Raw genomic sequence first — 22640 nt, forward strand, 5'->3', positions numbered from 1 at the left:
CCTCGCCCCCCCGCTCCCGCCCCGCCGCCGGCACGGGCACCGCCTCGGCCGGGCCCTCCCACAGGGAGTCCCGGGCCCCCTCCCGCCACCTCCCCGGTCCCTTTCCCTTTCCCTTTCCCTTCCCGGTCCCGGGTGCCGGGCGGGGGGGGGCAGCGGTGAGGGCGGGGGGGAAAGGGGGGGGGTGGTAGCGCCGTCACCATGGCGACAGTGACGTCACCCCACCCTGGATCTCATTGGAGGAAACCCCGTGGCCCCAGCCGCAGCCCACGGGCCCAGCCGAGCTCGCGCCCTGCCCGCGCTCGCCCCCGCGGCGGCGCGCTCCTCTCCGATTGGCCGTCGTTGCGCGGGGGGGCGGGGCCGGGCGCGCAGGCCGGGCCGCTATTGGCCGCGTGGGCGCGGGCCGCGCAGCGGGTCGGTGCGCGCGCCAACGCCCTTCAGCGCTGGCTCGGCCGAGACGGGAGCGGCTCTTTCTCTCCGCCACAGCCCCGAGCGCGGCACCGACCGGGTGCGGCCCGGCCCCACAGCCCGGCGGACCCAGGTGAGCGCGGGGCCGCGGCCGGCGGCGGGATGGGCCCCGCTCCGCTGCCTCCTCCCGCCGCGTCCTCCATTTTGTGATCGCGGCGTGGAGAGCTCGGCGGCTCCGGGGAGCGGGAGGTGCATCCAGCGCCGCCATTTCGCACCCGCAGCCGCTTCCTCTTCCCGCCCCGTCGCCACGGGGACTCCGCCGGCCGCCTCCGCGCCCCCCCGCCGTCCCAGGAGACGCGGCCGCTGAGCCCGAGACCGCACCCGCTGCCGTGTACCGGGAGCCGCCGCGTTCCCCGCCGGCAGCGCGGGGCCCCCGTCGCGCCGAGGTCCGGATCGGCGGCCGCCGGGGCAGACGGGAGGCCCGGGCCCGCCGCGCCCCGCCGCGGGGAGGAGAAGCGCCCAGGGCCCCCTCCCCGGCCTCGCGGCCCCGGCCTCGCTCGCCCCCAGGGAGGCGGGTCCTGGAGGGGTTTAACCCCTGCTGTGTTCTCCGGCGCCGAGCTCGTCTTGCTGCTTTTATTATGTATGTTTCCCGCCAGTCCCGGTATTCATGCCCGCCTGCCTCCGGCGCTCGCCCGCAGCGCTGGTAGCACACGGCGGCAGGGATTTGGGCGAGGGCCCCAGGCAGGGTGGTAACCAGGAATCATTCCACGAGTCCCTGTTAGAAGGCATATTAGTATGCTCACGTAGGGCACGAAGGAAAAGCGGGGTGGTGACTTTTTTCTGATGGAAAAACAGTTATTTCCACTGCTTGGGCGGCTGGCTGCCGTCCCTTGGATAGCACCGACCGAGTGTGACTTCTCCGCCTGGGTTTCTGGGTCGTGGTTTCCCGAGGGGTGGACCCTTGGGGCGAGTCCTCGTAGCCTTGCGTGGAAGGGCAGGATGTTGCAGTCCGTCTCTCCAGGAGGAGTACCTGGAGATGGGGAATGGAAGGCAAGACTCACAGTAATTCCCGGTTTTTGCTATGGGTGCTGTAGGATCGTGTTCGGTGGTGTTTATCCTGGCATCATGGTTGCTGTCTTCTTTCTGTCAGGTTTTGAGGTGCATTCCCGTGTTGATAGTGTGACATCTCCAGCTTCTTCTGCTACTGCACCGCTCTTGTCCCACTGCCAGCCACCATGGATAAGACCGAGTTGATCCAGAAAGCCAAGCTGGCTGAGCAAGCCGAGCGCTACGATGACATGGCCACCTGCATGAAGGCAGTAACGGAGCAAGGTGCCGAGCTGTCCAACGAGGAGCGCAACCTGCTCTCGGTGGCCTACAAGAACGTGGTGGGGGGGCGACGCTCGGCCTGGAGGGTCATCTCCAGCATCGAGCAGAAGACAGACACCAGTGACAAGAAGATGCAGCTTATCAAGGACTATCGGGAGAAGGTGGAGTCTGAGCTCAGGTCCATCTGCACCACGGTGCTGGTAAGCGGGGACTTTGTTTTTTCTTATATTTTGTTTAAGGTGAAGAAATGCGGTATTTAAGTGTGCTGCTGTACTGGGAACTTGGTTGGGGCGTATCATGCAGTGTTGCGCTGGGGGTAGGTGAGGTCAGTACCATAACTTCTACAACCCTTACATGGATCACTGTGATGAGGAGGATCAGCTGCACTGATGCTGTTGGCCCAATAGATGTAGAGGTATTTGAGATACTCAGTTTTGTGAGGTATGTTTTTGGGTGGAGTGATCCATATGCAGTATTTCACCAGGTAGTTGCAGAGATACAGAGAATTTAGCCTCTGTGCTGTAGTTAGTAAACCTATTCATAAGATAAGCTGAAAATATGGAACCCTTTTATTCAGATCACCTAATAACTTGCTACAAACACTGAAACAATGTGTGCATTTTGTTTACTTTCTCATGAAGAAAAAGACTCCAAAGGGGTCTTCAAGAGACATTTTGAGGACTGTTTTAACATAAATTTGACTTTACAAACTTAGCCATCTGTATTGAAGGGGGAAGAGAGACGTGTAGAAATTGTCTTTCTTAGCTGCAAGCTGACTTCTGAGGGTATCTTTGAGATGAGTTTGCAGTAATTATGGAGCAATGTAAAGCTAAGGTATAAAGACTGGAATGACACCCTAAGCATGCATCAAACCCAGAAGTACATTTCTGTGGAAGCAGCAGAATTCCAGATGCTGTTGATAGAACTGTAGTGCACTGTAGTGGGAGCTCAAGAGATGTGTGTCAGCAGTGTGGAGGCTGCTGGACCTAGTTCTACATGACCAGGGAATTGTATCTGCAAGAAACTGCATGTGCCTAATGCAGTAGTTATTCTGTGGCAGATCATCTTCAGTGATTGATTTGCTCCTCTTAGTTACCTTTTTTTTTTTTTTTTTGGTGTCTAGTATTGCTAATGTGAGACCAGGAGGAAGCAAATCTATAAGGAATTAAACAATTTTGAGATAAATTTATTCTAGATTTGTTTAGAAGATGTGAATTTAAAAGTGGCTAGTTTGGAAGGAACTGATTTTTCTTCTTGAGTAAATGTTCTGGCTCCTGTACAAGGGAATGCTTCTTGGAGTGTGCTGAAAATACCTGTATGCTTCCTTGTATGCTGCCACCTAGGTTTGTTTTTTCTTTCTAAATCAAAGTGAGTTATCTTGAAAATAATTTTCATATTTATTAGCTTTATAATCAGTTAATTCCTTAGTACATTTAAGATCCCATGCCTTCCACAAGAGCAAAATTTCTCCAGTTACAGGTGTATTGAAGTTGTGAAACTTTCACCTTTGTGAAAATGATAGGACTTCTGTAGGATTCCTGCTTCCTGTGACAGGAGTTTCACTAGAACCCTGTGTGATGAAGTGCCAGCATTGTGTCCCTCTTCTTTCTCTACTCAGTGCCCCACTTCAGAGCTAACTTCTTGGGACCTCCAAATAAACGTCACTCTTCAGACTTCTTAATCTCCCTTTGTCTTTTTACCAAATCTAGTGCCTTGGAGAAGGTGATACATAAAATCTCACACTGGTTGTACCGTTTTGACAAGGAACTTGTATTTCCATAGGGAGAGGCAGTGAACCCCTTCACCCAGTGTCTCTACTGAAGTTATTCCACCCCATCTGATGGGGTGCAAGGCCAGCAGGTATTCTGGTAGCCGTGCTAGCCCAGACCTCTAGTGTAGGGAAAGCAAGCTGTTCCTGTGCTAGATGATTTTTTCAGTGCACTCTAGTCTTTCTCTGTTCTCAGCAGTGGCCTGTCGGCAACTCTCCCCTTCCGGCCTGGAAGGCTGCAGGAAGTAGTGAAGACCAAAACCTGCAGCTGAGCATGCTTTTCCTGTCCTGTTCTGACCGCTGCAAAGATGTGCCTTCCTTTAGGAGGAGGTGTTGGCTATCTACTGCAAGCCTTCCTTTTTTTTAATTCTTCCTTTGAGGGCCAAGTGCAGTTCTGTTCTTTTCTGATTCCCTTTCCTCCTCCATCTACCACTCCTATGATCCATGAGTCAGCATGTGAGAGGTTGGAATTCAGGAGGAGCAGGCGTTACAAAGGATGGGTTTCCTAAAGCTGAGCCGCACAATGGTTTTGGCTCCTCCTTTGAATGATAATTTCTTCTGTACTACTACTATGGTAACAGCTTGTGGCTTTTTGAGATCTCTTCAGCTGAATCTCAGAGATGCTTTTTTAATTCTAGGAAGGCAGCTAAACTGTAACAACTGCTGGCAAGTAGTATGGAAAGGTTGCTTGTCATCTGGAGTATTTGGATTTAGCAAGGGTGGGTGTGTTGGGTGGAGTGTGACTGCTGTTAGTCATACTACTAACAGTTTTGTCAAAAGATTTTTTTTTAACTACTGATGTGGCATATTTCTGAATCTTCATGTAGAAGTACTTGTGTTAGCATTAAAAATGCTGCTAATTTTTTTATTAAAATGTCATGAATGTGGAATCTGTAATTACATTTTTCCTGCAAAAAATGCCCCAAGCCAGTTAAGTAAGCAGTGTTTCAGGTCATGGTTTGATAAAGAACTTAAATGTAATCACCACTAGAATACAAACATTCAAAATTACGTTGAGATATCTGTATATGGACATATACATAAAAATAAAGCTTTTACTGATTATTTAACTATCATTCTTTAACTGCCTGTCTTGCAAGAAGGCATGATCTGAATGCTTTTTAGCTCTTAATTTTGTGACAGCTCTTTCAGATGAGAGTAGCTCTTTAATGGAAAAATGGTATGGCTGTCAAACAACTTGCACAAATGTTTTATTTGAAAGGTACACTAGAAGGTTTTGATGAACTCCTTGTATTTGATTGACTAATTCTTTGGTAATGTAGAGAGTTAATGTTGAATCATCCCTTATGACTCATAGTTAAAACTGTTCCTGAAACTCTCTTCTCCTTGAATAAAGAAACAGGTTGGCAACTTAATTTTTTTCAAGATAAAGTTGCACTAAGTTGATTCATATACTCTGAGCACAAAGTTCATGTTGCTTTCTCTTGACTTGAGTGATTTTTGAGATGGGTACCAGATAATGTAGAAGGGGTGGATGCAGCAGCAACTTTCATATAATTAGTGAAATGATGTGGGAAACTTTGAAGATAGAACATACAGTAGAAGGTCTGCTTAATTATATGCACACTCCACTGTTCAGTGACAATAGTTTTTTTAAAAAGTTGACTTTTGAATTGGAGCATTCCTGGGAAAGCAGATTAAACTGGTGGGTTTTCTGAGAGCTTTGGTCGTTTTGTGTGGCTCTAACTTGTGTTGCATTCAGGCTCCTTTGTTCTTTAGAGAACAGTAATGTGAAGGCAGGAAAGACAAGCAGCCCTTGCCTGGAAGCAATCTCCACTTACAGCTTGAGGGTTTTTGTGCATATGTTCAGTTTCTAGGTCCTGATGTGTTGGAGCTCTTTGTGGAGTAATAGAGATAAGATTTAGTAACTATTTGCCCACAGTTTAAATCTTGATGAATATGCAAAATCATTAGGACTTGAAAGCAACTGTGTCTTGATTGTTCCTTTTCCTGTCTCTAGCTGAAATGTTAAAGTGTTTTTTTAATATTCTTAGAAAATTTTGTGTGGAAAAGTTACATACCTGAGGCTTTTAAGTTGTTTCTCAACATCAGTGTCCCTGTGAACGTTTTTACATTGTGTTGTGTCAGGCCCATGTTGGCTTGTTTCTCTAGAAATGAGCAATGGCATTGTGAACTCTGAAAAATGAGGGAGCAGTCACTTTAGTTGTGCTGTTGGTTCTTTTTGCCACCCTGTGGCAGTGCCTGCAATGAAATAGTTTTGAGCTCTAGGTGTGTATTGTCTGTATTTTCACTGTCTTAAGGCTGATGTGATGCTTTGATCTTCCGAGAGATTTTACTGTTAATTGTTGAAAAAATGTAATCAGTGTGTTGCTCTTGCCAGCTCCCCTTTCCTTCCTTCCTCTCTCCCTCCTCCCCAAGGTTGCAATGTTGTTCCTACTGCTGCTTCACATACTTAAGAAACAATAAAAGCTAATGAAAATGAGTAAAAAACTCAGTCCACTTCTGATTATTATCCATTTTGTAGATCTAGTTCTAAAGTTAGTCACTTAAAATGAGTAGAACAAAAATTCCTATGCTAGCAGGTAGTGTTCAGAGCAATTTGTTTCAACAGCACAAGTTCAGAGGTCCATTGAAAGTGAAGTTGGCATTTTCTTGCAGTAGCAAATAGATTCCTCGTATCAGCTAAAATACCTGATGGCTGATGATGGATATCTTTGACCATAGCCCTCTTTCTTCCCTGCTGTTACCTTTGGCCTACAGAAAAGTGAAATCTTTGTGGTTTTTATTGCACATGTAGAAATTTGTCACATTCAGTAGGTATCAGCTTCATGCTGCTATCTAAACAATTACCCAAATTTAATATCTTGTGAATTCTTTTTGTCTCTGTGTTCCTGTTGTCAGGGAAGAGAGAGAGTTTATACAGAAATATGTGGTGTAGAGGTGTAACCCACTAAAAAGGTATTACATACAGTCTTCTGATACAGGAAACTGTAGGATGCAGTTTTATTTTGAAGGTCAGGCATGCTGATCACTTAATATTACATTTGGACTTGAGTTAGTTGTCCTACTGGTTGGGACAGTGTTTCAAGTACTACTTTTAACCTTTCGTAAGTGTAAGCAACTGCTATTCTTAAGTGACTGACTAAAAGGAAAGGCTACTTCATAAAAATTAGATTAGGAATGTTACTTCTTGGTAAGTCCAGAATTATGGAGTGAATGTGAATTGAATGAATAGTTTGGAATGAATAATCTTTTTTTTGTGAAAAGCAGGTTGTGGAGAGAGATGATTTTTCCTTTGTGTTTTTAGCACAACTTCTACCGACCATCAATACATTTGTGGTAAGAATTGTGGAACTTTAAAAACTTTTTTTAGTGTGATATGCTTGAAACTTAGATCTGAACTTGACTTCTTCATAGTTTTACCTTCTCTTACCTTCTCTGTCACCTTTCAATAGAATCTGCTGCTGGAATCCCCACTCTTGTGAGAAGAAAACTTAATCAGTTGTGAAAAGGGACTGATTCTTGCAGAAGCAAAGCCTAGAGTGCACTGAGGTTCTTGAACAGACTGTGAACTGTTCAGGAGTCCAGCTGAGAATAGTTCAAGGAATTCTGATGGTAGCTGAAGCCTCCATCCCATGCAGTCCTTGCTTGCTGCCCCCTCCCCCTACAGCTGAATGCTGTCTGGAATTACTAAATTTCTTGGAGGACATTTATTGCTTTGGTGGTTTTGAGAAAGTAGGATGTGCTCATTAGGCTGAACTGGACAACAAAGGCAAAAATTCTGTTTTTCTGCTAATGCAGTGAAGCTTTTAACAGATTTTGTAAATCACTGTCATGCTTACCTGCTAGACAGTTGTCTCACAGGCACCTCTGCTACCTTGGATACTACTGTGATGAGGTGCCTTTTTGAAGAAAAACACAGAAGCCTGTATGTGAGAGAGAGAGAGCTTGATGGGGAAAGAACACACTTGAGTTTGAAGGTTATTACACTTGATTTCTTTAACATGACGCAAATTGGGGCCATTTAACACAGTATCAAAGGAGTAGATTGTACAGTTTCTGTGCAGGCACTGCAGCTTGGTATTCTGGTTTCAGTAGTGGGGGGATGCCTGATTTTCAGAGGAAGGTAGTGAGGAAAACAGCAGAGGAAGGGCTGGTAAAGTGCATGGGTGTACTTTGTAAGTTTGGTAGGTGAAGGTGCACGCTTGATTAATCAATGTTTTCATATTTAGCTTTATGCTCTTGGCCCTTGAGAATGAGGGGCCAGGTGCTTTCTTACTGCCAATAAACTTGAAGCCAGTTTAGTCACAAAGGTAAGGTAAGTAATAACTATTTTTGAGCACTGCATTTGTGATACTCAGTATAGCTCCACCAAGTTTATTGGAGGGGTGTTTATAAGTTCCTCCTCATCCTTTCTGCATCCCAGGAAGCTGGAACCAACATGAGACCACTTCAGCTGTCCATACTGTTAACCTGTAAGCTTGTCATTTGCTAATCCATCCTGTATATCTGAATATAGAACAGTGCACAGTTTGAGTGAGCTAGACACTTAGGAGAGGCCGCAAAACAATTTGAGTGCTGAGTTTCACATCTTGTAGTCTGCACCCACGAGAACATCAGATGTCAAGATCTAAGAACTGCAAGTCCTGAATTAGCTATGTACCTTTCTCTAAATTTGTTAAAGTAATCAAGGGTTTGATTTACCAGTTTCTAATATTGATAAGGATATGTTATTTGCTCTATTACTCTTTATTCTCTCCTTTAATTTATATGATCCATTCACTGAAGTAGCCTGATACATGAGTAGTGTTCAGCTCTGAAAACAGAAGAATTTGCATTTGCTTTAATAATAGCATTTCTAAATATACTATATATGCTCTTACCTGACTGACAGCCACATCATTCCTGGATAAAACTTCTTTAGGAAGTTTTGTTCTGAAGTCTAATATTTTTTGCAAAATTCTTGTAAGCAGAAATAGTTTTTAATAAAAGTAGGTAGCAGGGCCTTAGCAAAAAATCACAGCTCACTTTCTGTGAGATGTTGTTGTAACCAGGTTCTCTGAAATGTTGATTTCAGCTTTTCTGACCTAATGTTAGACTGCATTGTTGTAGGTTGTCTCATTTGGGGAATAACAAATTACTGCCACACTCCCAATCACTGTCCCAGTAGACTGAGTAAAGTAATACATTGCTGGGTTTCCATCAAGATAAAGTTGGATGATGCAAAAGGCTCTTCCAAGCTACACTATGCAATGGGAAGAAAGTGCATCTGTTGTGTTACCCTTTTGAGTTTCAGTGATCCCAAGCCTCTGATCAAGAGCTCCAAAAGAGAGACCAGAACTAAAGCAAGTCAAAATTAGTTCTTTGCATAAGGGCAATATACCTTAAGACCACATAACTCCCGTGTGCTGTTGTTCCTCTTGAGTGCTGTTAGTCTAGATATACCTTGGCTTGTCATTTATTCTTACCTTTGGGCTTCTGTAGCTGCAGAGCATAGAAGTATTTTTAAATGAAAATTTAGACTTTTTTGTTTGATTTGTATTATATTATGCAATGTCAAAAATGTATGCCGAAAAAAAGCTTTTAGATGGCTTTAGGATTCTGAAGGGAAGGATTTGGTCTCTAAAATGTGTGTTTGATAAGAAGAGAAGAGCACTTGGAAGTATTTTGAGGAATTAGAAATATGTAAAACGCAGTCATGGAAGAATGTTAGAATCAATTTGAGATAAATGTGTCTGATACCAAGGAGTTTTCCCTGAAAGCTTTTGGCTGTGTTGCATAGCCATTAATTCAACAAAAATTTATAATTTTTGAAAATAGGAATTACTTCTTTTTTTAATACTCATTTCTACATTTGATGGGGGAAACTGGAAAACTTTAAGGTCTTCCATAAAAACTTAAATAGTTCTCTGACTTTCACTGGGTTGCTCATCTTGTCTGAAAAATCTATAGAAAGGAGAACTTGTATTTCCATACACTCCTATTTACTGGCTTACATAGTTCTCTGGGGACCACAGAACTTTCTAACTCGAGGAGAAATATAAGCAGTGAGTGTAAATTCTAGATTAAATTAATCTCAACCCCAAATGGGAATAGTGTGGGCAGACGTGCTGCAGTTCAGGCTTCCAGTGCATTTGTTAAATGAGATTCCAGATACTTCATTCAGGGCCAATCCTAGGTATTGGCTGCCAGTTTTTTAAACTATATAGACAAAAACATGGAACCAAATGGAAAAGATGAATTAGGTCACCCTCTCTGTTTTCTTGTCAGGTACATTTGTCTCTGCTTTCAGTAGTGCTTTGTCAGGTCATCTTAAGGCCATGCCATTACTGGAAAGGTGCACACATATTTTCCTCAATACATAAACTGAAACACTGTTAGTCTGGAGAGGTCTGTATGAAAATCACTTAATGTTCTCCCAAAAGGAGTTGATGCATAGAGCTTGAATCCTGAAGGATGAAGAACTCAGTTCTGCTGAATTACACTGTTGAAAGTAAAGTGATCTTACTGGCAGCAGGGGACTCTCCCTTTCCTGTCAAGAAAACAACTGCTGAACGTTAAAAAACACCTAGGTTTCAGTGAGTCATACTGTGGACTTTGGAATGACTGATTTTACTTAAAATAGTCAAGAAGTCTTAAATACTACTCAGCTAGATGATTAAAACAGGCAGTTATTTGTGAGTAGAAGCCTTGTTGAAAGGTCTGAGCCCACACCAATCATCTGTGCTGTCAGAGACTTTGGAATATTTGATGTGTTTAAATTCACATTTAAGTTATATTAGGTGATTATGTTGGTCTGAGCTGCCTCACCAACTTCAGCTTTGCTTCTTGACTGCAGTTAGGGTGGAAACCATTTCTGTCTATTCTGCTTCTAGGTGTTTTTGTGGGGTTTTTTTTGTATTGGGTCTGCATGGACCGTCAAAAATACTTGAGACTGAATAATTTTTTCAAATATTTTGCATATTTCAGCCCTGAATTTATGTAGCCTCATATACTCATGGTGTTCCTGTGAGATGCAGGCTGCTCATCTAGATGGGACTCTGATGTTGAATCCATGTTTTAGTGTCGTGAGTTAACTTGCTAGAAGAAGTGTTGACATGCACTCTGTGCCTTGTGTATTATTTTTAGGAACCTTGTCTCAAAATAGGTTTATTTTGAAACAGTTTCTTCACTTGCATGTGACTATTTGGTTTTGACTGTGGGGTTTGGCCAATTAGTGTATGGTACAACATTAAGTAATCAGTTACTTGCAGTTACCCAGGTAACATTTGTTCTCCCTAATAAACAAAACAACCCAAAAGCACTTAAAGCTCAAAACAGAGAACATTCAGTGTCAGTTCAGAAAATGAAGAAACATCTAGGAAACAGCAGTGAAACTCAGTCTAGTTCCTGTGAAAAATTGGTACTCTGTGGAATGACACCACCTTATCTGCTGGCACGTCTGAGATCGCTTGGACAGCTAAGAGCTGCTGAGCAGAAGTTCAACTTGGTTTCTTTTTTCTTCTTTCTTTTTTCCCATATAATTGAACTTTTTCATTATGCAGTGAGGAGGAATATAATTTCTTTGATTTTATAACTATTGATATTTATTAGTTTGTTCTTCTGTCAAAAATTACCACTATAGGAATTTGGTTTTTTCCTAGATGCTTTTTGTGTCATGAGTTCAAGCCAGGTGAAGGACATTGTTTTCAATTACTAAAATCTGCAAATGCCAGTTACTTCACACAAACTGTTAGGATGTTCATTTTAAAAATAGCCTTTAAAATTACATTCCCAGAAGATGGAGATGGTGCTGAAATAAGGTATTTTAAACATCTTGAAGTAAGATACATGGACTTAAGGCTCGAGGGTATTGCTGAAACAGTCTGACTTGAAAAATCAAATTTTATCCAACATAGACTTCATTCAGAAAGTTCTGTGCCAGCCATTTAGAGCATTGACACACTCCTTGCTAAATACCATGCAGCAGCTTAACTTATGAGACAAACTTTTGGAGAGCATTGCTGCTTCTGGTGGTTGCTTTTACATTGACTTTTTTCCTTTTCGTGGAACAAAATTAATGATAAACTGTACTCAGTGAGTAATGCAAATGACAATGTAGATCTGTCTTTTAATAGCATAACGTTAAATAATTTGGTGCTGGTGTTGTGACCCAAACATGTCATAGGTGTTGACGTCTCAGTGATGGTGACATTGTTTTGGGTTACTTGAGTTTACCACATTGAGAACTTCTGTCTGTACCTACGCGCATGCTGTCTTTAATGTGCTTTAAAAATTGGCCTCAAACTAGCTGTGATGAGTAGATAATCTCTGGAGTTGACCTGGTTCACGTTTATCCTCTAATATTGAATGTTTAAGTGTAAAGAATATGTCCACTAGCTACTGGTATTGGAATATATGAGGAGACTTACACTCCTGTACTTGCTGCTCTTACTGAAACCCAAGTCTAAATGGCACAACTGCTGAAGGAAGCTAAAAGGTCAGTTGGGTATTCAAGTTGGGTTTTTTCCCAAATTCATCTTTGCTGTTGAGATTTTTTATAGCTGGATATGCGGGAAGAGAGAACAGCACAGACCAGATAGCAGTGGTATTTTTCTGCCACTTGAACCTATTTTCTATACAGTATAACTGTGGGGTATTTAGTGTACACTGTGGTTGAACTTAATATCTCAGTCAGTCTTGCCTTTTAAAATAGGCTTAGGTGGGGAGAGAGTGGTGGGACTTTGTTATGATGTCAGCTTTTTCAAGGAGCTGTTGCCCTGAAAAGGGAAAACAAAAAGCATATATGGAGTGGGACTGAAGCATGAATTGTAAGGGAGGTGTGCCAGTGTATTGTAAGGAGAGGTTGGCTGTATGCACACACACCACAAATAATTACTAAGGAGCTCTGTCTTCAGGGAGCTGCTTTGTCTGTGTCAGACATACCTGCAGGTAAAGGTATGCCTGACATTCCTTCAGGACTTGCTTTTCATAAAGCTGGAAAAACGGGGAAGTGATAAGAGCAGATAGACTGACTTAGTATTTCTGGCTCAGGTTAATGGCAGTGGTCAGTGAGTACCACGTGTTCAACCCTTGAGCCTTCTTAAACAGAAGGGAAAAGGGACTGAGAGGATGCTTACCTAGGTGGGAAAGAACAAAAGTAGAATGGAGAAGGATCCAAAAAGGCAATTGAAATGTAGGTTTCATTTGCATGTAGAAGAATATGTTTGCCAATGGAGAGAGAAAGAAAAAGAATTCAGCTTTTAGGGGAAGAAGTATCTAGCTGCCAGGCTCCCAGCCGGCTCCCCATGGCTTCTTCAGGCAGCTGCAGACCTGTTGTTCCAGGGAGCCTTAGCCCTCTGTTGCTGGCATCTCTGTAATAGATAAATAAGCCTTCCTTTCATGGGAGGGGAAAAGAATATCATATCTGAGAGTATAATGCTGTTAGGATGACAAGTGTTAGCATACTGTGAAGGTAGAAATAAACTGAGATGGATGAGCAACACTTAGGAGAGGTGTTGGAGTGGGAAATCTTGTCACGCTCTAGGAGGACCAGCATGCCACTTGAGCGTAATATGGCAGCGTGGGGGAAGCAGCAGCTACCAAGCACAGATTGTCACACTGCAAACCTATTGTAATGCAGCTGCAGTGGGACACAAGGGTCTGGTCTGAGGATAGAGCTTTGATTCCTGCATCTTCATACTGCTCCTTGTTCTGAGAGTCACCCCCCATCAGGGCAGATCAGCGCCTCGGACACTGGGACATTGCGTGGCTTTCATGCAGCTTCTGAGGCATGTTTTGCGTTGCAGAGCACATAATTGCTGGTTTTTCAATGGTTGGTTTAGAAGGTGATGGGAAGAGCTGCAATTCTTAAGTGATGGTGGCAGCTGTATTTTAATACATAAAAGGGATGGGCACATTCACTGTTTGTGAGCATGGATGGCAGTCTGCTGTATTGCCTTACTTCATCCCAGAGTCATCCCTCTGGCAATGCTTGTCTCTGCCTAGGTAAAATCACAAAAACTTTGATGCTCTCTGTGCTCTGCTTCATTGCTTTGCCTGCACATAGTCATGTTACCTAATATCAGCTGAGGTTTAAAAGAAGGATTCCTGACTAATTTCTCTCCGCTGGAAAGGTAAAAATGTCCAGGTGGGGAAAGATGAGAGAAGAGATGTAGGAAATCGTGAGTTTTCCTGGCTATTACTGACTCACAGCAGTGTAAAGCAAATAATTTGGCTTACTGTGATGTGTGCTCTCACTAACCCACCAACATTTTGTCTCTGAAGCGGAGGGTAAGATTCCTTCCAAGAAATTATGATAATCCTGAGATGAATGGCTCATGAAGTACACCTAATAAATTATTGATTTGAAAGATTAACATTAGCCTGATTAATAATCAGCTTCACTCAAAGTCTGTTTGGATTGTGTTCTAACCTATGTGATTTATAAATGAGATCTTGTTCCATTTAAGGCTATTAAAAAAACAAAACTGAATATGTAACATCCAGAATGAGAATGATCCACCCTAGCTGATGGAAAAGGCACAGGTCTCTTGCTTACTTGTGTTATTAGGATTAGGAGGCCCTTAAGATGAACTGGGAGTGAGAGCTGCTTGGTTACTGAGCTTCTCCACCTGAGAAGTGCCTAGGAAATAACTCATATCCTTGCTGTCTGAAAAACTGCAGCTCATTCTCAGTATCACTTTTTTCTCTAAGTTTCTTGGAAGTTTGGATGGAGCCGCTGGTTATCAGATCTGCCTAAGGAAGGCAGCATTTTAAGGATGCACTGACCCACAGGCTACAGTGCTGCTTGTTTGTGGAGGACTGGCACAGCAAAATCCTTTCATATTCCCAGAAAAAGTGTGTGGCCTACCCCATCTGGGGGAAGGAAAAAGTGGACACTGATGCCCTAGGGAATGTAGCTTTCAGATTTACTTAAATTTGCCACACTAAAGCTTTCCTGTAAACATTCTTTAGTGTGCACTAGATTCCAGGGGTTAAGTATTTTTCAGCCTAACCAAGCCAGATCAGCTCTAGAGCTAGAGCTGCCTCCAAAGACAGAATTTTGTAATAAAATGGGTAATACTTTTTGTGTGCTAAGTATACAGTAAATTTCTGGTTTGGAAAGCATGAAAGAAAAATGCCTGCTTGTTCTCTTGTTTTTATAGTTGTAACATCTTGAAAGTTTTATTTTAGTGTTTGAAAGATGAATCAAAGATACAGTTTTGCAAAATACCTCGTTTAAAATGCGACATAGTATCCTCACTGCTCGTCTGGTCAGTGCTCCTTAGACTGGCACAGTTAATCTGAGCACACGAATAGATCACATCTCTTCTACTTAGCGCAGTCCCAACTGTAGGATGGCTTTTAGAGGCTGGTGGTTATTCTTCAAACATCACGGATTTAAGGAACCTTTCTAAACCACAGGTGTATGATGTGTCACGTTTCATCATTCTGGGCAGTTTCTTGGAAAATCAAACTCAAATGTTAGACTTGAGGTTGCTGCGTTGTTGTCTCTGAGACTCTGAAACTGGTTTGTGTAGTGTTGCACTTTTATGGCTGACGTGGACATTGTCATAGGAGAAAAGCAGCAAGAAAACATTGAGCCAAAATGTGAAGTTTTTTTCTTTGCACGAATCTGTAGAGTGGGAATAACTCATTCTAATATGGAATGATTCATGCACAATAACAGTATTAATACAGTGTTGTATTACCCATCTGCCTACTACCTTTTAACTCTTGTTTTGAAACAGACCTACAGTTTTGCTGCTTTTTCCATAACACCAGTGAGCTGTACTGTTCTATATGTTTGCTCAAGCCCCTGCATACTTGGCTGTGTTAAACTGTTACACAGATTCCTCACTTATGCCTTTGCCAAATAGCCAGTGTCTAGGCTTTGGCAGTGGTTTTACAGCCCTACAGAAACTCCTAAAAATGTCTGTCTTTGATTTGGTAGCTGCAAGGGTATGTCAGTCTTGGTATCATCTTACCTTCTGCTGCTTTCTCTAGGGTGGTATCAAGGGCAGGTATGACTCTCTTCTTCCCTTACTGGCTTGGTGGGGATCTCTGAGGGAGCTTGTCTGGGCACTGCAGTGTTACATCCATAGGACACATACAATTTGGATGCAAAAATGCTCTTTTAACCCATTTGGAAGTACCCTACTACAAGTGTCAGTTTAAAATAGTTGCCAAAACCTCAAATGGACTTGGATTGAGTAAACACTTTGAACTGGACTGCTCTGCTTCTGTTGATCATCAAAGGAAGTAATAATGGTATATACAGTGGTGTGCATAAGGAGTGAGTTTGTGTCTAAAGTTAGCTTGTTTTGATTATAATGCTCTTGTAGTCAATTAAAGTGCTAAGGATTTTTGTGCAGAAAGCTAACAGTTCCTTGAATATTTCCTTTGTAGCTGCTTCATGTATTTGGATACATGTTCCTGTAACAAAAATCTTAACTAGACAGCTGCAAGCTTTGTGGAAAATTTCTGCTCCTTTTTTGACCTGTTTGCTTTCCAAATAAGTAAATGCAGATCTTTATCACTTACATTTCTACCGTGAAGTTTCTCTGCATATTGCAGGGTTTCCTTGAGTGTATCTGAACTCATTTGCATCTTTTGTAAACTCTGGAGAACATGGGTGGTTGTAGTAATGAGTTGGGTAAAATCTCTGGAGTTCAGGGGCAAGGTCAGCCAGAAGCTGCGCTGCTCTTTGTCAGTTCTCTGAACTACCCTGTTCTCTAGGGGAAAGTCCTGTACCTCTTCTCTCCTTCCTTCACCCCTGCCTTAGGATGATTTGCAGCCTTGGAGAGCGACTTACCTTCTCTTGCTGGAGGCTTGCAAACCTTTCCTTGTCCTTCTGGTATCAGGTAGGGGAGCTGTGAACAAGGGGAGTGATGTTTGCAGCAGCTCAGGGTGTGCTGGAGAGCACTGTATAGCTCTTTCCATTCTGGGAATAACAAGGCAGATATGAAGGATGCCTCCCTGCTGTGTTGGAGCCAGGTGTTCCTTTAGAGCCTTGCGAAGAGCTGGTGCAGTTTGGTGAGGTTGGCTGCTGACTGAATGGGTTTAAATCCTTGACTCCCTGTGGTAGGTGGGCTGGAGATTCTTTATCACAAGTCTAATAAACAGAATTGATGAAAAAAAGTTGCTTTGAAACTTTTGTGTCGTGTTTTGCTTTTCCAGTAAAAGCTTACTCATTTGCAGTGTTTTTGAAATGAGAAGTGTATATCCTGAAACTAAACTTGGTCTTGAAACTGTACATCAGTAAACCTTTCCTTGTTACTTGCAGTCTGATTGGCCAGTTGTCTGTTCATCTTAATGGCTGGAATAAGTGTGCATCCATCTAAAATGCCTGAGAACTGTTTAGCCTTGTAGCAAACATTTGAGTCCATCCAAACTGGATGAACTCAAATCTGGGAGAGAAGTAAATTGAACTTAGTTGCAGTGGTGTTTGCAATGTGTCAATGTGTGTTTTGTTGCTGTTTCAGGAGCTCTTGGACAAATATTTAATAGCTAATGCAACTAATCCAGAGAGCAAGGTATTCTACCTGAAGATGAAGGGAGACTACTTCCGATACCTTGCTGAGGTTGCCTGTGGTGATGACAGAAAACGTAAGTACTGTGGGTCTTTCCCAGCTCTGGTCCGTGGGTGAGGGGCCAGGAAATGAAATACACAGACTCCAAACTCACACAACTTTGCTGTGTTTCAGTCAGAAATCTCCAGTTTTCATACAGCCAGAGAGCAAAACTCTGACTAGACCTTAAGTATGCCAGGGAATCTTAGCTGCTTCTCCTGTCATCTGCCCTAAATTCCTGAATAATTGTTCCATAATCCTTATTCAAATCTTCTGGAAAACAATGTAGGTGAAGGTATGATAATATATTTAATGTTGCTTGTTTGTAATTCTTTACTAAAATAAAGTTGGTTGGGGCAAGTAAACAAATCTCTGTAACAATTTGTACTCCATGGTAGAGTCCTGTTGGTCTTCAAATTTTAGCCATTTCACTGTGAAGCAGACTTCATTGCAGTCACCTGTGTTTATAAAGAAGCCACAAAATTACTAGGTTGATACTCCAGCAAAAAAGCATGAGCTGTGCTCCAAAATGATTGATTTTAATGGGAATAATACTGTTCCTGAAATTTTAGTTGGCCCTTTTGGATTCAGCAGGAAAGGCCTGGAAACTGCCACTTGATACTGAGCATCTTGAGACTGTAGACCTTTCCTAGGAGTTAGAACAGGTCCATAGGTAGTTGGACCTCTGGACTCAGGAACCTCTTCTGGGGAAGATTTTAAGTCTGTATTGAGCAGATGTATTGAATTAATTATTACAACTGTCTTGCAGGGTGCCCAGATAGTGCTGTGATGTTAAAAACTCTTGGTATGGCATAAGCTAGTGATCTGTTTCTACATAACAGACTAAAATTAGTTGTGCAGTAATGCTGTGACACCAAGGAGAGGGACTGCTGGAAGCCATGGATGCTGCAGTGGCTGTCCCCTGGGGTTGGCCATGGCAGGACCTGACCTTTCTGGCCGCCAGAAGCCAACTGCAGTGCACAGTGAGAGGATGGGGCAGGTTGTCTCTTCAGTAAAGGCTTCGTGAGTCTGCCTTTATTGTAGGAGCATTCACATTGAAAGATGAAGACGTTCGGAATGGAGTAAAAGTCTTTGCGTTAATGTGTTGCATTCAGAAATTCCTAACCCTTAATTTGATTCAAGTAGCAGCAACAAGTCCATGGGTAGCAGAGAAAACTTGCCTTTGGCTTTCACAAAGATCATCCAATTTATACTTTGTCTCAAGCAACAGCTACAAATCTTGACTTGTCCAAGCATAGAAATACCAGCTCCTGTTTGCTAAAATGACTGCCGTTAAATGCCGCACATGCTTATAGGGGATACAGTGTGAGGAGAGGTTGATTGATACAGCCTTGTTAGCAGATCCTGCTGGGGTTTAGCTGTGCAGTTACAATTTATGTGTATCACCATGCAGACTCTTCTGCTTAACTTCTTAGAACTTCAAGACTTAAAGCTTTTCTGATGTTCCACTTCAAAACATCTGTTTATTTTCTCAGTTTCAAATATATTTTCTGTACTCAAAAGCTAATTTATCTCTGGATTTGCTAGCTTTTTGCCTACTTTCACCTGTTTTCAACAAATGGATAGTCCTTTAGCACTCATTACTGTGTAAATACTGTCTGTCTTGACTCTTTTCAATACTTACTATTTTGCTTACCAAGATCTTTTACCAGCATTTGCTGGAGCAGTGCCAGTACTAGCTAGCTCCCTCACAGTATTTTGAGCTCTGACAATGACCTTTTTTTTCCTGCAGTCTCCTTCCACTCTGCAGCATGTTTAGGACAGCTGTTGGCCCTTTGGTTGTCTATCAGAAGTGAATCTGGAATAGTTTATAGGTAGCACTCCTGAAGTACTCTGACCTGGTAACCTCTTTTCTCTGTGATGTTTATCCCAGTTATTTTGGGCACAACACTGGGGCTTTTAATCTTGGCCTGTCTACACGTAGATTTTGGAGGCAAACCTTCAGTTTTTCAGGAACATGCTGTACATGCCTCCCAAACATCCTCAAGGAACTGGGCCTTCTTTACTCTGCACACATAACTCGAATGAAGATGTCCATCCTGAGAAAGGAATGAAGTAGGAGTTCTGTAGAAAAAGTAATGCACAAATGCTTCCCCCCCTCCCCACCCCCAAAGTATCAAAGGCCACTGAAGACTGAAGTAGTCTTGGATGCTTGTGTTTACCAAGTTCTGTGTGTTTATCTCTCTTGAATACCTTTGCTCTGTAGTAGCTTAGTTTGGTCCCTGTGCTTTGTCACTCTGGCAGCTGCACTTAAGATGGGGGTACAGCGTTACTTTGATTAAAGTGCATGCACTGTTTTCCTAAGAACAGGTTTACATACAGCACTGTAGAGTCTCCTACTCATGGAGTGATCTAGGTAGGAATATCTTTAAAAAAATTTAAACAAACCCAAAACCACTTTGTTTGTCATTCTTTTACAGAAACAATAGAAAACTCACAGGGAGCTTATCAGGAGGCGTTTGATATCAGCAAGAAGGAGATGCAGCCAACACATCCAATTCGCTTGGGTCTAGCTCTTAACTTCTCTGTATTTTATTATGAGATTCTCAACAATCCTGAGCTTGCCTGCACACTGGCAAAGACAGTAAGTCACTTTTTTTTTCCAGTATGCCTGCAGGGAAAGTAGAAGAGAGTTTATGCTTAAAACTGTATGAATTATTGCTTCCTAGAGTTTGTGAATAAAATGATCATATTTAAAGTTTCTGGTTTCCTCGCTCATGTTGTTAGTGGGATTGAAGGGGTACAAGCAGGCTGTATTTACAATGTGACTTAAATTTTCAGCAGCATGGGAGGCTTTTATTATGTCTTTAGCATGGTTTTGTTTCAAGTAGAGCAGGTCATTTAATGTCTGCTGTTGCTTTTTTTTTTAAGCTACCTTTTCTGATAGGTTTAGCTTCAGCTTGCTTAATGATCAGTTAATAGAAAGGCTAAAGATGATTTAATTATTCCAGGCGTTTGATGAGGCAATTGCAGAACTTGATACACTGAATGAAGACTCATACAAAGACAGTACTCTCATCATGCAGTTGCTTAGAGACAACCTAACAGTAAGTTGCTTTTTTATGTGTTATCTGGTTGTTTTCTCCAGGTGTTTGCTTAGACTGAATTTGTGATGGAAAAAAACCTCTTATTTTCCTCTTACACAAAGCACAGCACTGACTTGATCTGTTTGCCTCTGTCACCTTTTCATAACTGAGCTTGAATGTTGTGTAAATTGATGTCCAACTTCATGCTGTGTAATCTGGAATAACAGCCTGGTTAGCTCACATTCTTCCTGGTGTGATGGCCTTTAGGGTAGAGAGGAGAAGGGGCATTCAGCCCAACCTAATGGATAAGATAGGACAAGGAATTAAAAAAGGGAATTTTACTCAAACTTTTTTGATGACTACCTCAAAACAAAGTTTCACTGGATGTACACCAGGAGTAGCTTGCTTTTCTTGTTGTCCTGATTTTCATTCAAAGCTCTGAAATTTCAGTGTACTAAGAATAAAATCAGTTTGTTTGAGTATGTTATTATAATGATAAGCCATTTAAGAAAAGTACTTTGTGGAACAACTAAGTTGTATTAAAATATGCAACTATGGCAGTTTTTCAGGGAATATACTCTGAATAATTACTGTGTTTAAAATTACAACAGTTATTATTTTGCAGTAGTCCTTCAGTAGAAGTGTCTGTTAGCAGAGTGAACAGACACTTAGCTTCAATAACCAGAGTGGCAATCTACACTTGCAGGATTCAGACTGCTGTGTTTGAAATGGCAGCTGCCCGTGGAGCTGCTGTTGAATGGCCTGGGATCGATGGCACAGCTCGCTGTTAAGCACAAGAGCTGGAGTCGTTGAGAACGTGTCTGCTCTGCCTGAGGGGGAAAGCTCATTGTGCCCTGTGCGGGGGAGCTCTGTCCAGTTGCCTCTCCCCAGCAAGTGCTGGCAGCCAGGGTTGTGCAGTGCCAATGCGCTGGTACTTTGGGGGCATCCTTAAGTCTAATTCATTGTCATTTCCTTACACTCAGTAGTTGTCTCTTTTTGAAATTCAAGCTGCACTTCTGAAAGCTGACGTTGTTCTTCTTTTCTTTCTAGTTATGGACATCAGACAGCGCAGGAGAAGAATGTGATGCTGCAGAAGGTGCAGAAAACTAAACTGCACGTGGGGCGTCATTCTCCCTTTCCTTCTCAAAAACCTTTTTACACGTCTCCATTCCTTATAGCTCCACTTGGATTTCCTATAGCAAAGAAAACCCATCCATGTGTATGGAAATCAATTTATAGTCTTTTCACACTGCAGCTTTGGGAAAACTCCATTCCTTGATTTGTGTTTGTCCTGGCCTTCCTGGTGTGCGGTTACTGCTGTAGAAAAGTATTAATAGCTTCATTTCATATAAACATAAGTAACTTCCAAACACTTATGTAGCAGACTAAAGTGTACCTGGTATTTAAAAACAAATCTGAACCAGTTCCTGCCAGTCGACTGTGTTTTGTATTACAGTAAGATATGAAAATGTAGTTAATTGCAACTAAAGAGTGTTCCACATAGCATTTAATTCTCCACATTCCCTTCTTATTCTGCAGGGTTTCCTTTCCATAATTGACTTTCACATGCTACTGTGTATTCGTTTCAGTAGGAATATGGAAGTTCTGGGCCAGATCAAGTTGAGCATTTAAAGTTTGGAAAACCACAAATTGAGTTGCTTCCCGTATCATGTAATACAGAAGCTTGTGTGTTCAAAACCAGGGGCTTCTCTTAATCTTCAGTTGCTGCTGTTTAAGTTGATATCCCTTCCCAATAAAAGTTCACTTACACTCCTGCCTTTGTAGTTCTGGTATTCACTTTACTATGTATTAGAAGCAGCATGTTACTGCTGGAGTACAGGCAGTGCTTTTTGGCAGACTAAAGTGCATGTCATTTCTTAATACACTGGAATGGGAAAACCAATTGAAGTTCACATGTCCAAGTATAAAATTTAGTACTTTTCCATGCAGGTTTGTGCACATGTGAGAAGGTGTCAAGTTTGTCCAGTGATTGTTAGAGAGTTTGGACCACTATTGTGTGTTGCTAATCATTGATTGTAGTCCCAAAAAAGCCTTGTGAAAATGTTATGCCCTCTGTAACAGCAAAGTAACATTAAATAAAATTACATTTTATAAACCACCTACTGTTGACTTGTAACAATTCCATATAATAACTTCAGGGCTGAACATTAAAGTAAGTATCTTGTGCTGAAAATGTCTTTCTCAAATTTATGGCATACTTCTTAAAAGTCTGCTTTTAAATGAACTTGTTTAAAAAAATTCCCTGGATATCTTTTCATAATTAATCTGACATGTGGACTTCTTAATAACTAAATCTATTACTTAAGGAAATTGATTCACCTTAGTAATGAACTAAGAAAAGATAGAGTATCAAGAAATTTGCTTTCATGGCTTGCAGATATTCTCATCTAAATGATGCAATTTTTTTTTGTAATCTATTGGAGTTCTCTGCTGTGTTCTCTTGCTGTGTTTTTCCTGATGGATCTCATTACAGTGATCCAGCTACATGTTTAGTAATGCAGAGGACTTTGTCGTGCTCTAGAATGTTAGTTTGTG

The 22640-nt window shown here is 42.1% G+C and overlaps 1 protein-coding gene across 1 annotated transcript; it reads left to right on the top strand.

Annotated features, from left to right (window-relative positions):
* Positions 1–399: 399 nt before the first annotated feature.
* YWHAQ (tyrosine 3-monooxygenase/tryptophan 5-monooxygenase activation protein theta) lies at positions 400–22203 on the top strand. Its single transcript, XM_038131789.1, has 6 exons — positions 400–538; positions 1556–1934; positions 16951–17074; positions 19479–19642; positions 20010–20105; positions 21135–22203. The coding sequence occupies exons 2-6, from the start codon at positions 1641–1643 to the stop codon at positions 21192–21194; spliced, it is 738 nt and encodes a 245-aa protein (XP_037987717.1). The 5' UTR covers positions 400–538; positions 1556–1640; the 3' UTR covers positions 21195–22203.
* Positions 22204–22640: the final 437 nt, after the last annotated feature.

This window comes from Motacilla alba, chromosome 3, assembly GCF_015832195.1.
Source record: "Motacilla alba alba isolate MOTALB_02 chromosome 3, Motacilla_alba_V1.0_pri, whole genome shotgun sequence".
Taxonomy (NCBI): Eukaryota; Metazoa; Chordata; class Aves; order Passeriformes; family Motacillidae; genus Motacilla; species Motacilla alba.

Bases quoted from the DNA above. Each gene is read 5' to 3' on its own strand.
- YWHAQ (XM_038131789.1), top strand. From the start codon at position 1,641: ATGGATAAGACCGAGTTGATCCAGAAAGCCAAGCTGGCTGAGCAAGCC. The intron at 19,643-20,009 runs GTAAGTCACTTT...TAATTATTCCAG, and splicing joins CCTGCACACTGGCAAAGACA to GCGTTTGATGAGGCAATTGC. The intron at 20,106-21,134 runs GTAAGTTGCTTT...TTTTCTTTCTAG, and splicing joins TGCTTAGAGACAACCTAACA to TTATGGACATCAGACAGCGC.